Genomic DNA, 17,748 nt, shown 5'->3' with positions numbered 1-17,748 from the left:
TCAATTAAAATCATTTTAATGCTCCACAAATGAAACGGACTATACCAACATATAAGATATTATTATTATTATTATTATTATTATTATTATTATTATTATTATTATTATTATTATTATTATTATCATCATCATCATCATCCACATCATCACCACCACCATCATCATCATCATCATCAGCAGCAGCAGCAGCATCAGCATCATCATCATCATCATCATCATCATCATCATCATCATCATCATCATCATCATCATCATCATCATCATCATCATCATCATCATCACCATCATCATCATCACTATCAGAAGTGGTGGTTGTGAAGTTGTTGGTGTTGGTGATGGTTGTATGTGTTAGTGAGTCAAGACCCGTGAAATGAAAGCATAAGGATAAAACATCAGAATACCAAGCCGGATCGGTCGGGACACGGAAAAATAACAACCGCGCTTTCCACTTCCTTCTCAAGGGTTGATTCGACAAGTAAGCAACCGGAGCTTATCCTTCGATAAAGTTGGCGTCAAATGGAAAACTCATATCGATGGTCCCCATTTAAAATGCCGAAGTTAAAAAACACAAGTTTCAGGAGATGTATTTTGTTAAACATTCCTTGCAAAATATCAAATAAATATTAGTTTCAACATTTTTAAAAGTGTCTCACGATGGAGCATGTTCGTATGGAATTAATTTAAAGATAAGTTAATAAATCTGCTGTAAAATGAATCTTCGTCATTTAGACTTGCATTTATGTTATGTTTCGGCAAATGGGACAGCTATTTGTAATAGATTTTGTTTCAAAAGAACAATTTATTCAAGTTTACCATTAGATATATCAAAGCAATGCGTATTTTTTAGCATAGGTACTATTTAATTTAGTATATGATAATTCTTACAATTTTTTTTTTGGAAACGTTTTGCTAACGTTTTCTTCCAAGAATATTGCTGCCACCGTTTGAAGTGAATTTTTCTAAGACCGTTTTACGTTAAAAAACCTTCTAAGAAACTAAAACAAATTTCGTTCGTAAAACAATTCTGTTCTTGTTGATAGTGACCTCACACCTAATTTCTATTTCCTTTGTTTACTGTTCTGTGAGAGGTCAAATGTTTACATAACTGAATTCATAAGGCCCTGGTTTAAGGATATGTAACATTTCATCGGTTAATTATAAATAGAAATTAAAACATATTCTCAGCAGGAAGTGGGGCATAAAGCACTTTTATTCTTTGAAAATGTGTAAAAAATGGCGGATTACATAGTCTAAATAATTAGACGTAATTTACCGAGGCCTTTCTATGGATTTGATGAAGTAGAGTTTGAAAGTAATAGACGTGTGTTAATTGAAGTTAAAATGAATTACTTTGAGCCAGAAATTAACGTAACGAGTAGAGCTATCGGATTTAATGGATACGCGCGAATTCTGGACGAGTGTTGTGTCTGTAAAATATTAAATGGAAAGCTGTAAATGTATCAAGTCGGAAAAGAAAACGGATGGTTGCATAATGGTATGCGTGAAATAATGTAATTCTACGTATTTATTTTCATAGTTATGTCATTTTGTAACCATTCACATTCGTCAATATTTGGAATTCCCGTTTCTAAAATAGAACATTTTGGTAACAAGGGGGTCGACTCGTGATGTCAGCAATCGTTAAGGTTACAATATACTAAATAATCGAGTCAATACTAAATAATCGAGTTATGAAGGGCTATACTCTCTAAGCAAATCATCATATTTTCCTCGAAGGCATGTTATACACTTTAGACTGTTGTTCTGGTTTTATCGTTTGGAGATATTGATAGGGTAAGCATAGGTGTTCACTACTAAATCCCTGAAATAGGATAAAGTTGGAGATTAAAGTAAAAAATGGCACTGCAAAAGGTTACAATCCACTAGAAAATGGCCGAAAAAAAGGCGCAAAAACAGTCGATTTTGATTTGAGTCGAATTCTTTTTTGGTATGAACATGACATATCATTTTTTGTTGCTTAAATCGATTCAGCTAAGAATGCCCGTCAAGAAAAGGTATGGTTATGGCGGTCTCTTTGTGCAAAATGTTGTATTCATTTCAGGGTTGGCACCAATCGACCACCCCCGGTTTTAACCGCCGGTTTTAACCGGTTAAAACCGCCCCGGTCAATACTCCCGAAGTGGTCATTACTGGTCAATACTGGTCGATTGAACTTTACCCCCAATTTTGATTTATATTCCATGCCTAATAAACAATATTGATAATATAAATTAAACAGACATGTTGCCAGCAATGTCTTAAGCTATTAATACCCACTATTTTATACCTGTTCATGCAATTTGTAGACCAATCTCTCAAAATTTGCAAATTAGTCAAAGTTGGTCAATTGGATTTTTCTGGTCGATTGAGCTTTTTTAAAAATTCTAATGAATTATGAATGCTCAGATAATTCTGTGCTTGATTCAACAAGAACCTGAACCTGTCAATTACTGTGTATGAGTTGTTCCTCATGCCCCACTGTCCCTACAGTCTTCTAACAGTCTCCTCACCTATACAGGTTGGGGTACCCAAAACTGATGATAGGGCCTTAAATGGCACGTTTTTGACATGATCCTTACTTGTCATGTATTTTTGCATTGTTTTCTTTAAATACTTTTTAAACAAAATAGTGAAAAAATCTTTCATTTTCCATTGATATAAAAATAAAAAACATATTAAGAAATAATTATAAAAAGAAAAAATAATTTAAAAGAAGAGTAGACCCACAATTAGAAAACATTATTTTTTGGCAAAATCAAGAACTTTGATTGTTTATTCATTTGAATACCAATTGAACTTTTAAATATGAAAGGAAAAAAAACCCTCTTAATACAGAAAGGAAACAAGTTAAAAGTAACTATTAAATTAATAGCAAGTACAATGCAATCTCCTTTTGTGTGAGTGATATGAAATAGCCTAAGGGCAGATTTGCTTCATGGTCAATATCAGAGACATAACACTGCATGCATTTTATTACCAATTAAGGCTTAGAGGCCAGATTTATTACCCTAGAATACACAAGAGTTCTGTTTGTCCATCTGCTTATCAAATAGATATATCAATAGATAAGTGAAATACTATGGTACCTACAATAGTAATAATACTTTAGTAGCAGATGTGATACACTGAGATAAAGGTATTGCCTTAGTCCTTATGTATTTGAGGCTGTTTCCATAAATAATAAAGAAGTAACTTTTTACAGCTTTTAAGATTTTTTTACAATAAATAACTCAGAAAAGAGTTTATCAATTACAGAATAATTATTCATTTAATATGAAATGGCTCCTTTGTGATGTTTAAATGCTACAATTTTCAATCGACCAGTATTGACCAGTAATGACCAGTATTGACCGGTTTTAACCGGGTATTGACCGCCGGCCCGGTCAATACTCAATTGACCGGTCAATATGCCAACCCTGATTCATTTTCGCTCAAAGTTGTCGCTTTTACGTCGAAACATATAAGGAAACTATTAAGTATATTTTGACCTAAACATTAACTTCAGCAGCAACTTCCCTGTATCTTGCAACTATGCTTTCAGCGCCATCGTCGCTCTCGTTACACAATGGCACAGAGGTGACAACCGCAATTCTTTATTTATATTGTGGCCTCTACTTAGTAACTTGTTGGAACAACTTATAAAGTTGAGAGAAAATCTTTTTAAGTTGTGGCTTCAACTTAATTACTTGTGGAAACAACTTTTAAAACAACTTGTGGAAACAACTAAGTACGTTGTCCCCACAACTTAATAAGCTGATACCTCAGCTTAGTAACTTGTGGCCACAACTCCATAACTTGTTCCCAAAACGTATAAGTCGTTGCCTCAACTAACTAAATAACTTGTGGAACCAACTAACTAAGCTGAGGCAACTACTTTCAGTTTAACCAATCAGATCGCCCGTTTCATATTTACCGTTTTATTACAATTAGTACCCTCTTATACTAGGTACTCGGGTTCGAGCGCCGGTCTGAACACTATCCCTGTTAGCTATAGATCCTCGATTCGAGCCATGTCAGAGCACTTGCCATGTAAGCCATGGATTCCAGATTTGAGCCTCTATCTGGGCGTTTGCCAAGTTAGCGACTGGGTTCAGGGTTTGAACCATGGTGTGAAAACTATTCCGGTTTCGAATCCAAGCCTGATAGCCCCTTTTTAAACGATGGGTACTTGGGTTTTAGCCCCAGTCTAATGATTTTCCCTGTAAGCGACTTTGGCCCCAGCCTGAGCATTCGCACTCTACGTAACGGATCCGGTTTGGATGCCCTGCCTGAGCACTCAACCTGTATGGTATTGGCCCCGTGCTCAAATTCCGGTTTAAGTACTTACCATTTAAGCGAACGGACCCTGATCCAAGTCCTAGTCTTAGCGTCGGACCCGAAAAATGCGGGATTTATAGCTTACACGACAAGTGCTCAGACCGGCGCTCGAACGCGAACACCCATCGCTAGCGAGGCGAGCTCTCATTCCTTTACTCGAAAACAGGAAATGATGCTTACGGAGCTAGAGCTCATTTCGACAACCGGTTGCTTAGATGACGAGTGCTCAGTATGCTCAGTCCCTGTGTGAACCCGTAGCTTTCGGTGCAAACGCTCAGACTGAGGTTCGCAACCGGGATCCATCCCTTACTGGGCGAGTGGTAAGACACAGGCCTGAACCCGGGATCCATATCTTTCAGGGCTAGTACTCAGACCGGGGCTCGAACCCGGGACCTGTCACTGTTGGTGCAAATTCTCACATCGGAATTCAAGACGTCGCTTGAAGGGTAAGTCCTCAAACCGAGGCTCGATCTAGAGACCCAAAGCTTTCAGGGCTATTGCTTAAACCGTGATTCGAACCCCGGCACCGTCGAAAACTCCTAATTATCTTTAAGGACTAGTGCTCATACCGTGATTCGAACCCAGGGGCCTTCGAAAACTTAGGCATTTAGCACTCGCCTCGTAAGCGATAGTTCCCGGGATCGAGCCCCGGTCAGAGCAATCGCTCTTTACAAGAAGGGTCTCGGGCTCGGATACAAAAACCACGAACCCCTCTCTTAAGAAGCGAATGCTTCGGGACTCGAAACCGGGATCCGACGCTTACGTTGCTAGTGCTCAGACCGGGGATGGAACCCTGAACCCAGTCGCTAACAAGGCAAGTGCTCAGACACGGGCTCAAGCCCGGGATCCATAGCTTATATGGATAGTGCACAAACCGGCGCTCAAACCAGAACACACAACAGTACGAGTATAAGGGTACTAACTGTGATAAAACGGTAACGATGAAACGGCCTATCTGATTGGTTAAACTATGTTGTGGTCCAAACTTAGTAAGTTGTTACCACAAGTTGTGATCTCAACTAAGTAACTTGCGGCCAGAAATTATTTAGTTGCAGGAACAACTTACTATGTTGAGACCTCAACTTAATAAGTTGTAGGAACAAGCTATTAGTTGTGGCCACACGTAACTAATTTAAGGCCTCAGCATTTTATATTATTTAAAAAAAACGTTAAATAATCTTTGGAAGCAAGCTCCAGACTTGATATCGCAGTTGAAAGCACGGAAATTTTAACGAAAGCCTATGGAACGCCTGTCTGTCATTGAAATGATGTGGGTTAAAATCATATGATATGTGTTTATAATAGTTTGTTGTGTGCTTGCCATAGTATGATGTGTTTTTTTGATGATATGATGTGTGTTTGTGATGGTATGTTGTGTGTTTGTGATGATATGCTGTGTGTTTGTGATGATATGCTGTGTGTTTGACATAGTCTGCTATGTGTCTGTCATGGTGTGTTGTGTGTTTGTCATGGCATGCTAGGTGTTTGTTATGGTACGTTGTGTGTTTGTGATGGTATGCTGTGAGTTTCATTGAAATGATGTGGGTTTAAATCATATGATATGTGCTTATAATAGTATGCTGTGTGCTTGCCATAGTATGATGTGTGAATGTGATGGTATGCTGTGTGCTTGTGATGGTATGCTGTGTGTTTGTCATGGTATGCTGTGTTTTCGTCATGGTATGCTGTGTTTTCGTCATGGTATGCTGTGTTTTGTCATGGTATGCTGTGCTTTGTCATGGTATGCTAGGTGTTTGTCATGGTATGCTGTGTGTTTGTCATGGTATGCTGTGTGTTTGTCATGGTATGCTGTGTTTTCGTCATGGTATGCTGTGTTTTCGTCATGGTATGCTGTGTTTTGTCATGGTATGAAATGTGTCTGTAATAGTATGCTGTGTATTCGTCATGGTATGCTGTGTTTACGTCATGGTTTTCTGTGTGCTTGTCATGGTATGTTGTTTGTTTATCATGGTATGATGTGTGTTTGTTTACTATCCTGCGGGTTATATAACATGATGTCCTTTTCATTCGCTATGCTGTAAGTTGGCGTTATTTTCATTCGGAACACTCGGTTCTTGTCAAAGATCTAATGGTTACATCATACGTATGTCCGTCAGTCCCTATGTCCGTATTTTCGCCAGTCCGTGCGTCTGTCTGTTTATCTGTGTGTCTGTCTGTTTTTCTGTCAATGTGTTTGTGTCCGTCCGTCCGTATGTCCGTCCGTCTGTCTGTCTGTTTGTGTGTCTAGAACGATGAAGTTTTAAAAACAAATTATTACAAAGTGATTAATTTCGTTTATTATGCAAACTTTATTAAAACACATTATTTAACACACACACAGTTTAAGTCAACTTGCTAAAACAATGTATATAGCGTATTGCTAGAAAACATGGCCAGGTAAATGATGATACAAGAAATACACAATACACGAGATCTTAGTATTTGTTGTGTCTCTCAACATATGAATTAATCAAATAAGATCGAACAGCATTCCTTTTCAATTGTGTCTTGGCAATAAATTACTGTATTTAAGTTGAACAAATACAAATATAAATGAATGACGCACCGAGAGTTTTAAAATGCACAGCTTAATGTAAAATGTTGAAATTGAAAAATAACACATAAACATGAATTTATAATCAAAAAGCCTTTATACAAGATTGAATTAATAAATTTCACAAAGTTTGTTATTTACGTATAAAGTGAAAATGCTGCACCGGCAGTGGGAAAAACTAGCCAATTTATTTATATTCGACAAGGAAACACGTGTAACTAGCAAGACACAGATCAACTGCACTAGACAAGACACACATACGCACAGACAGTAGCAAACAGTTCAATGTGATTACTATTTAACCACGTGTAATTTATTGTCATATACAGACCCGAGTTCAACAACATTATATTTATGAGCACGATGAAATGAAACCAAAACTACATATTGTCTATCGTTGTGCAATGGAGAATGAAGCCGCCACACGATTGATAGCCTAGTACAAATCCTAGAAATGTTTGTCTATATGTAGCCACATTAAAAGTTTAAAATGTTTGAACATGACCAGTAAAATTGTTTTTAAAAATCTTATATGAATTGAAAAGAAATCGACTAAAGGCTTAAGTTTTAAGTTGAAAGAGGACACTAAATTACTTGAATCGGATTTAAACGTTTTACAATTCGCAATAAATGTATTATAAAATAGTGCTTTTAGGTTTCGTAATGGTTAAATAAACATTTACCCATTGAACAATCCTACGAAATGATACATTTTTACAAACTATGGCGTTGACATATACAAATATGTTGTATAGCTTATTAGATTAGTAATGATAAAACTTAAATTTCAAATTAAGAAATATGAACACTTGGTTTTTTTTATTTGTAATAACAAAACATTACATGTTACTCTTGGAATACATTTTGATTGGTTCTGTTCAGTGTAAAATAAGTTTCCGTTTTAGTATTTTTAGTACACATTGATATCTTTTATGGTTATTGAGAAATCGTTTTTTGCTAAAACATTAATTCAAAAACTTCGGTAAGACTTGCTAAACTTGTTGGCATTACTTAAGTACTCTATACAACAGTACAACAAACAAATGTACATATATTTTAAGAGTTATCGGATCTGAAAAGAGTAATTATTTCATATCATATAAACGAATAAAGGAATTGTTAATTGACTTAATACGGACAATATTTCCGAACTCGTACAACGAGTTTACTAAAGACTGATGTTATTAAATTAATATGCTTCGGAATGCCAATATGTGAAATATCTATTCTCACACGTTTTAAACAAAACATGTGTACATGTTTTTGTCTAAAACATGTTGATACTGCATAAACGCGTTTACTGACACAACTAAATATCATGTTGACAGCGTCATTTTTCAAAAATACATGTAGTGTAATACCTTTAGTCAGTAGTTGATATCAATAAAAATAATAAAACCTCATATGTGTGACCGTAACTTTTAGTCAGTAAGTTCTTTTTCCTGATTTTCGATCTCATCGTAGAGCGGATTTGTGGAATGGAGACTGGCCCGGTAATCTAGGCGCTTGTCGACCCGTCGCTTATACCAGACCTTGACCACAATGGCTGAAGCTACGGCCACAACGACTAAACCAAGAACTATGAACACTATCCCAACAGTACCCATTCCACTGCTGTTCCCTTTGTTAGCGACAACCCCATCTGCACGTTTAAGATCCTCTGATGGCATGTGGGTAACATAGGTTCTGCCCTGCATAGTGACTTTGTCAGAAGAACTGGACTCACTGTTTGTTTTGTCCGCATTTTGTAGTGTAGATATGTTTTCATATGTCGTTTGCGGAACGTGTGTACTTGCTTTGGGGACTTCAGTTGCTATCGGAGTTTTTGTTGTTGCTGCTGTTGTAAATGATGTTGTTGTTGTTGTTGTTGAGAGTATTGTAGTTGTAGAAGGCTTTGGTGTTGTCGTTGTTGCTTTTGTCTGTGCAGTCGTTGCGTTGGTGGTTGTTTGTTTTGTTGTTTGGCTGGTTGTATCAGGTTCGGTACTGGCTACAATCTTTGTTACTTTAGTTTCAGCTTTTGCAGTTGTCGCGCCTAAAATAAGTAAAAACATGTTTCGTCTTAACGAGCGATATAAAAATACGAATATTTTGTACGTGTATTTTGATTGCAATGGTGTTGCACTGAAAAAATATGGGGTTGAGACATAAAAAACAAACCTTAAACGAATAACACATCTAACCGATTAAAACACCGTTTAAAAACACAAACCGTAAATAGCTGATCGCAAATATCATTCTGCGCATAAAAAGGTCCACTGTTGCTTTTACCTGTTAAATATATTCTTGCAACTGTTTGGCAAGAAGTGATGCATTATTCGCGTATACAAACAATATTCAATCTTAACAGACAAATTTATTTAATACAAACATGTTTTTTTACAACGAAACAAATATTCATCGGTATCCTTCTCATATAAACATATATAATGTGCTATTGCAAATTTTTAAACGGCGATAAACCGAAAATTCACCTTTTATATCCCATTGTAGTAATACAATATTCCGTTATTCGTATAATTATGTATGCTGAGTTCTTAAGAGCAAACATAACCAGGGAAAGTGAGAAAATGTAATCTGAATTTATACTTCTTATGTGTTGAGCAAGACGAATTATCTAGACCATTCTTCATTATTTGGACGCATTCCTCTTACACATGGGCTTTCTAGAAACGATTAAGTTCATAAATAAATATGGCTGAATTTAATGTTAAATAGAGTTCCTCGAAATGGTGCGTGCTCATGTTCGTGTATGTCAATGACCTTGTGTATACCAGAAAAAACTAGTGTAGTCATGAGGGCTTATTAGCTGTGATATGTATTGTTTTTGTTTAAGCTCTTGTGTGACTCGCCTGGGCAAGAGTGCAGAGAGAGGTCGTCAATGGCGAAGTCACTCCGGTAACTGGCACCTCGCCTCGCAAGGATCCAGATCTGTAAACAGATGTAGGAACAATATGAACAAATATTCTATTATTTTTTCGCAAATTTCGCAGTACATGAAATATAATCTTATCGGCGAATATCTTGTTTTCATTACATCATGTGAATGTGTTGTACGATGGTAATATGTAATATTAAATTTAGTTGGTTTTATGAGCATATGGATTTGGTTCAGCAATTGTTTCGTATTAAATAACTATCTATTCATCAACTCGTAAATTTAAAACACTTTAATAAAACATTGTACCATCAGCACTGTTCATTTAGCGTTCAAAGAAGACATCGGGTTCATATATCCAATGTCCGTGTTCGTTTGTTTACGTTTTCGTTTACTCGCAAAACAGGCAAACACGGCATTTGAAGCTGGTAAATGCATATCTTGATTTTTACTGCGATTTAGTTGCTGTTCGCATGCATCATTTGATTGCAGACACTTATGTATATTATGTGAATTCGCAATGTCGAACGCCATGATTTGTCTCCAGAAACTACAATATGTTGCAAGTTTGATTTGTCGACCTAAAGCGATGTATTGCCTTTCAGTCTCTTTTTAAGTCCTTAATTTAGGAAGATAATGACATAATGTCTTTATAATTTGCTAATTTGTAGTGAGTTTAACATTGGTAACGTAAAATAAGAGAAAGGAACTTTCAGAAAACAAAGCCCAGATGACATAAGATAGGGTTTTTGTGTTGTTAATCATTGCAAACGTTTATCCGGTATATTACTTAATATCCACTTACTTGGAATGGTTCAGTCATTTTAGGGACAGGGATTGTATGGTTGAACCAGTCTTCTCCCATGTTCACATTCACCGTAAATCCCGGCTTGAGGCCCCTGGTACCATTGTTGCCCTCCGGCTTCACATACACCTCCAACCACCCAATGTCTGCAGACATCAAAGCAATTAGTGGATCATAGAGTGCTATGCGGACACTACCATAGCTATTAAAAGGGGCCTTTTTACGTTTTGGTTTATTGACCTAATTAAAAAAAAAGTTCGTTGTAGTTATGATACGTGTGAGGAAACAGTGTTCTTGAACATTTACCACGCCCTAAAATATCCATTATATGCATTATATCATTCCAATGACGATGTGCCAAATTAAACGAGGAAAAACAATAAAATTAACCAACCCTTTTCACCAAGAATGTGATACCAGAACGAGAAGCAAGAGTCGCTGAGGTCTGTCGCGTACAGGGGAGACTCAAGTATGGCCTCGTGACCGTCACGTGTTGGCGTGGACGTCTCGAAAAACATGTAGTGACCTGAGCAAACATGGCCAATTTATGTGTATGACTATATGGGTGAACATTGTTAGCCGTTACAAAGGTATAGTTGGAGATTAATACAACGTGCTCATATATATTAAAAACCACACTAAAAACTAAAGTTAAGTATTCGGAAGAATATTAATATCATCAGTTAATAAATGTTTTGCCGAGAATGATTGAAGAGAACATATAGAACATAAACATCTCCTTCATATGATATGTAGTTGCTGAACATACATGTATATGTACATGTTCACAGTTAAACGTATTCTACTGGAACTATCGCGTACATTAAATATGTATTTCGATTGCATAAGACAAAACCGATCAGGCGAAGCTTGATTAAAGTGATCAGGTAGAAATTGGCAAGTTGATAACTATAGCCGGCTCGTACTTATATGCATAACACCAAACGGTCAAACCCTGTTCGGTCGAACAAATAAGCTCAAATCACATGCCTCTAGGTCTATTACGCTTCGAAACGACCTACCTTCCCCATCCGGTCCGAGAGTATGGTCATGGACTGGCCCTGTGCGGGAGGTTGGCGTACTTCCGGTATTCCTGATCCAGTCCTGGTGATCCTTATCGTGCTGTATCCAGCCACAGAGGTCCTCGGTCTCAAAGTCACATGACGTTGGCGGAGTCCATGCTACAGACAGGCGTGTAGGGTATGTACATTTTCTTGGTAACGAATAATACTTTCGACTAGGAGTTCCAACACAAGCCAAGAGTTGCTGGTCAGCGCAGTAGTTTATGTTTGAGTCAGCTATGTATATATTCGCTTGATATTAATGATACTAGACGTTTCTGCTAATTCAAATCACGGAGCGTATATTGTCTCATCTAGAGTCCGTGTTCAGATCATGTAAAAATTAGCCTGCAAGTTGTTCCAATAATTTAGCTTGGCGAGTTTCTATTAAATTAAAAATAAAACACTCAGTGTTACCTTTGATGATTGAGTAAATTTAATGCTAAGTGGAAACTCTTAAGAAAATATACATGGACAAAGATGAAGCTTTTAGTGCAAACGTTGCAGAGATCTATTTTGTAAAACTTGATATCAATTTCTAAATTAATAGTAAGCAAAACATTCGGAAACATTCACAACCAAACAAAAGGTACTTCGAATTCAAAAAAAGTCGAAAACTTAATTGAATAGTTGTATGAATAATTTCATTCATTCCCGAAATAGAGACTGTCATTATTATTAAATTGATAATCTCATTAATATTACACAAACAACATTTCTATTAAGATACGAAACTGTGTAATAGTGTAATTCTTTTCAAACTAAAGTGTTCTTCCTGATTAAACTGTTGTATACGAAATGTTGTTGCAAAATTACGGAATACCACTAGTGCCATCGTGGCAACACATTGAAATACGATGGCGAAATGCGAGAACGCGATAGCGAGAATGCGAGAACGCGATAGTACGATGACGACAATACGACAGAGCGATGACGACAGTGCGACAATACGATGGCGACAGTGCAATAGTACGATGGCGACAATGCGAGAGTACGATGACGCGAATGCGATAATACAATGACGACAGTGCGACGACAATACGATGGCGAGAATACGAGAACGCGACGGTGAGGATGCGAGAATGCAAGAACGCGAGAGTACGATGAGGGGAATTCGACTATACGATTACGACAGTTCGGCAATATGATGGCGAGACTGCGAGAACGCGATGGCGAGAATGCAATGATACGAAGGCGACAGTACGATATTACTTTCGCATTGTCGCCGTCGCACTGTCGCATTGTCGTCATCGTACTCTATCTTTCTCGCATTCTCGCCATCGCGTTCTCGCATTCTCGCCATCGTATTGTCGCACTGTCGTCATCGTATTGTTGCATTCTCGTCATCGTACTGTCGCGTTCTCGCATTCTCGCCCTCTGGATTTTAATATATAACAACGATGGTCTAACGGTATTCCGTACAAAATGGTTTCGAAATTTATGTTCAGCGATGAATCATAGCTTTACAACGTAATTTTTCAAGTTATAATACGTGCTGAGAATGTCTTTAAGGGTTTCTTGAGCTTTGTACTTTGTACGGTTGCTTGTATAACTTAAATTGCTCTCAACGATCAGGACGGAACTAGTGTGGCTTAATTAAGAGGAAACTACTTATCACAACAACTTCGGTAACAACCCACTATTGTCAACGCCGGTTATTGGGTGTATCATATGGTTTTTGTAGGAAAATGTAAACAAGACGGTTTCGCAAAAATGCGTTCTTTAGTTTAGTAAGTATCGATCGCATTTCCAATTTGTATCACAAAAGAACATTACAGTCGCCGACAACTTGCCACTATTATCATATTTATGTCAAATAAAATCAAATTACATTATATGCTTTGATATAATATAAATGTAATATATTATAACATCGATTCATCTCCCATTATCTCACAATGTGTCAATGAATTGGGACTTTCTATTGCTAACATTTAAAAAAAAGAACCTCATACTTTGACCTTTTTGTCGAAATGAAACTTTATTCGTGAAGGTACCTATGCGGTTCTTGCTCGCAATACATCAAATATCATATATGATATGTGTTGATCATTTAATGAATGAGAATTCATAGATAGATGCGGCGTTCTGGGACAAAACAGCACTCTACTTGCCCATTTTTCTCTGCGTAAGGTTAATGCATTGACAAATGGAATTTGGTTCTTGGGGATAGATCTTTTCGTATAAGTACATTTTATTTAAAAAAAGTTCATAAGATTGTAAGAATAAAATAGACTTTGAACGCAGTAACAATGTAAAAACGCAACCCTACATGTATCAATTTTGTAGTGTTCTCATATATTTCTGATTATCTGAGGATTCCCAGCATAGTTTTATGGATTCGGCTGATTTTGACAAAGTGGACTTTCGATGAACTTACGTTTGCATTTCGGTGTGAGTTTGTTCCAGTTGATTCCGGTACAGATCAGCTTTTCATCTCCAACCAATTTGTGTCCTACAGCGCACGAAAATGTCGCGATTGCGCCAGTGTATTCCTCGTGTACTCGCAGCACCGACGTTGGGCTGATTTTAGGGCAAGTCGGAGCTGAGAGGATAAATCACACGAAGAACTGGATTAGGGGTCGGTATGTTTCGAGTGCAGAATTTGACTTTCAATGGAAACTTTTATTAAACAAAAAAAAAACAATTCAAATCTAGCTATTACGCTTGTTTAGCGAAAACCATTGCATACGCGTCAAAGGAATACATGCAATAATAAGAATAATATTGAGGTTCAAGCGCGAAATATCTCGTAGACGCAAACAGCTATGAACTGCCACTTAATGGGATGCGATAACATTTACAAAACCAGAACACCTATTACCTACACTATTTAGGACAACAACTTATAACACAACCTATAGCGTAAACCTATTCATGCTTGGCTGTCTATCGCAAAATAAGTTTTTAAGTTAAACTAAATTAACGCTCAGCCAACAATTCATCACAGATCAAACAAGTGTTATATACATGTTTTGTTTTCATAAATATTATAATTATAAAGATTATCATTATTAACTAAGCGAGTATTATTATTATCCGATATGAAACCATTTGTTACGGCTTCTTTCCGAGGTGCACGACAACCGGTATACGGTCTTTTAATCACTTTTTGGTTAAGTGTTTTATGAAACACCCTTCGTTGTATAAATCTAGATGAAGCAGACATGAAGTTCTTTCAATATAATACCGTTAGTGCTGTTTATAACAATTCCTAAATTACCTATGCACATAGGGGGCTGTTCGCTCCATTGGGTGCCGAAGCAGATTATGATAGACGTCCCATAGAGCATGAAGCCGTCGTTGCACCTGTATTCGACCACAGAGTTACCGGACCTGATGCTGTAATCGCCGTTCTTAATGTCCAGGTTGCGAGTAGGACACAGCCCTCGCCGGTCTGACACCATAGAGACAATATTTTTAGTTTGTGAATTGAAAAGTTTATTAGGTTCAGTCGCCACGCTGGGTATGCGAATACTTTGATAACAGATGGTACTTCGATACCAGATAACAACAAAAGCCACGCGCGAGAGGTAAGTTCATCAGGGTTTTTTTTTTAAGTTAAATAATAAAGATTAGTTTTTTAGACAAGGCGCATGGTCGAGTTTATAAATGGTGTATCCTTTTCTATTGCAAAGAAAACATCACGGAAGAATGGTAAATTTTTCCCCAAAATATAGAAAGTTCGCTTGGAAAACAGCATAGACTGGATGAACAGTAAACATTTCAACAAAATAAAACTACTTAGAAATGTTGGAAGAAATTGTTTGATATTTCAGCATGTAGAGTAATCACTGTGTTTCAAATACTGAAATTTTGATAGTATTCAACGAAATATAAACGAAGAAAGAGCATGTTTTAATAGGTGGTATTCATGAAGTTGCGGATATTTTGATTCCCGAAATAGGGCACTTCGGAAAACAGAGACTTTCAACAAATTTGGCACTCTGAGAACCGAGTTTAATCTTTTACCTGAAATGCATTTATGTATATTATGGCTATTCTTACCAACCATTTTGAAGTACGAATCAATTTGCATTGTCAAGCCCGACACATTGGGAATCTATGCATAACGTAATTACATACACATGTCAAATATAACCAATGGCGTTGTTCGTTTTCAAAAATCGTATTACTATTAAATTATATAATTAATATTATAAGTGCAAATTTAAAATAAAATTCAAATGCTTATTTCTGAAGTAATATTTCAAGTGACGACCGAAAATAATTGTCTAAATAATAAACTTGTTTTTAAGTGGTAAATTGAGATTAAGAGAATTGAAAATACAACGGATCATGTGGATCAACACGACTGTGATCTAGAATTGAACAGGATTCTAGATAAGGGGAGAAAGGGGTCTTAAAGCGGCCAATACACCTCATAAAATCCTTTGTCATTGGTGCTCATTAGAATCGCATCAGGAAGACGATACTAATTCGTAGCCACAAAATTTAAAAGAGATTGGAAAACTAACTTTATACTGAGCTCAACTTATAGGAAGCACTTCCCTAAAATTACACTTCCTTTTCTCTTTTATTATCATATTCCAAAGGAATAAGAACATGTTTCGGTAATTCGTTTTTAATTTACGTCAGTACATGCATTTTTATTTATTGCCTGCTTACTATAGCAGTATTCAACAGCGAATTCTGCATTTGTGATTCACTAAATAGAGTTTGTTATATTTGGTAAAAAGTTTCCAGTTATCCGGAATCGAAGTGCCATTGTCTTTGAGATGATCGGTAAAAGAAGTGTCCATGAAAATTTGGCATCCGACTCTTAAAACATTTGAATTTCCTTAAATACGTTATTCAACTAACATTTAACATGTTATAACATTGATGGACATATTGACCTTTTATTTCGATTAGTTGGCACGTTCTTGCTTTATTTCCAAGTATTTTTATTTTGTTGAAATACGTAATTATCATCGAATTCATGACGAATATCCATGAAACTTTATCTCTTTTTTTATAATCCACTGTTTTTTTCAAAACTTTCTTGCTCCGAAATACGAAGTACTATACCATTAATCGTCTGAAAACCAAATTAACAGTACATAAATGCAAAAAAGCTGAAGAACTCAACTCTTGCGCGTGAATTTTGTTGTTATCTGGTATTGAAGTGCCGTCTGTTATCAAAGTATCCGCATACCCTATTGCTGCATTATATGTGGACTACATATTGTGCATTATAAGTGCAATGTTTTCTTTTCTTGTAAGTGGTATAATGGGTATCTAATTCACAAAATTATTATTATTATTATTAGTAGTAGTAGTAGTAGTAGTAGTAGTAGTAGTAGAAGTAGTAGTAGTAGTATTATTACTCACATCTAAGTTGCCCATTTGCACCAGAAACTTGGAATAGTTTCAGAAAAATAACAATAGTCCAACACGATCGCAATATTGCCTTTAAGCAATTAACTGCCATGTTGATTACATGAAAACCTAACAACGGTTTACATATATACAGCGCATAACTTGTTGAATCTCGCACAAGCACGACTGCGTTGTGATTTAAGAGATGAAAATGTATACTTCTCGAAAAAAAATTGCAACGCCGCGTTAACAGTTTTTCAGGAAGCGGATAAAAAGGAGTTATTGCTAATCAAATAATGGCTTTATACTACTAGTTTAAACAGTAACACTAAAATAATGTAAATGGATATTCTTAATATAAACAATATAATAAACATTTGCATCTTATTTTTAAAACATATGAATGTTGCTTGGGAAAAGAACAGTTTACGCTTTAAATCGATATATACACTAGTGTATGAAATACGCTGCAATCAATTAACTTATATGGGCATTTATTAGTACAGTAACCAAATTAGTAAAAAATATTAACGTTTATAAATGTACTGTATGTCTAAATAATCGAATAAACCTTCAGTGTGTATTCGCGTGTTTTCGCAATCTCCTTCATATAACATATCAAAGCTATCTATGAGTACACATTTCCAAACTGCACGCAATGATATACACATGTATGTTAATCTAAGCACAATATTTTTACAGACAGCAGAACCAAATCGTACTCGCTCGTGCTGCATACTGCTCAAATTGCATAACAACACCGCACCACCTATGCATGTATATCGAGAGCGGGTAAATGCAGCAAAAGGAGTAC

The 17,748-nt window shown here is 36.4% G+C and overlaps 1 protein-coding gene across 1 annotated transcript; it reads right to left on the bottom strand.

Moving 5' to 3' along the window:
- Positions 1–6,596: 6,596 nt before the first annotated feature.
- On the bottom strand, positions 6,597–17,143 carry LOC127835548 (MAM and LDL-receptor class A domain-containing protein 2-like). Its single transcript, XM_052361987.1, has 8 exons — positions 16,947–17,143; positions 14,836–15,009; positions 13,993–14,157; positions 11,574–11,732; positions 10,946–11,077; positions 10,552–10,697; positions 9,721–9,799; positions 6,597–8,903 (listed from the first exon to the last, which is right to left on the bottom strand). The coding sequence occupies exons 1-8, from the start codon at positions 17,044–17,046 to the stop codon at positions 8,293–8,295; spliced, it is 1,566 nt and encodes a 521-aa protein (XP_052217947.1). The 5' UTR covers positions 17,047–17,143; the 3' UTR covers positions 6,597–8,292.
- Positions 17,144–17,748: the final 605 nt, after the last annotated feature.

This window comes from Dreissena polymorpha, chromosome 1 (genome assembly GCF_020536995.1).
Source record: "Dreissena polymorpha isolate Duluth1 chromosome 1, UMN_Dpol_1.0, whole genome shotgun sequence".
NCBI classification, from domain to species: domain Eukaryota; kingdom Metazoa; phylum Mollusca; class Bivalvia; order Myida; family Dreissenidae; genus Dreissena; species Dreissena polymorpha.
This window is presented reverse-complemented; position numbering and strand designations above follow the sequence as displayed.

Coding starts and splice junctions, on each gene's coding strand:
- LOC127835548 (XM_052361987.1), bottom strand. CDS start 17,046: ATGGCAGTTAATTGCTTAAAGGCAATATTGCGATCGTGTTGGACTATT. Junction 11,733..13,992: donor ACTCACACCGAAATGCAAAC/GTAAGTTCATCG, acceptor GCCTGTCTGTAG/CATGGACTCCGCCAACGTCA. Junction 11,078..11,573: donor TCTCGGACCGGATGGGGAAG/GTAGGTCGTTTC, acceptor ATGTTTGCTCAG/GTCACTACATGTTTTTCGAG.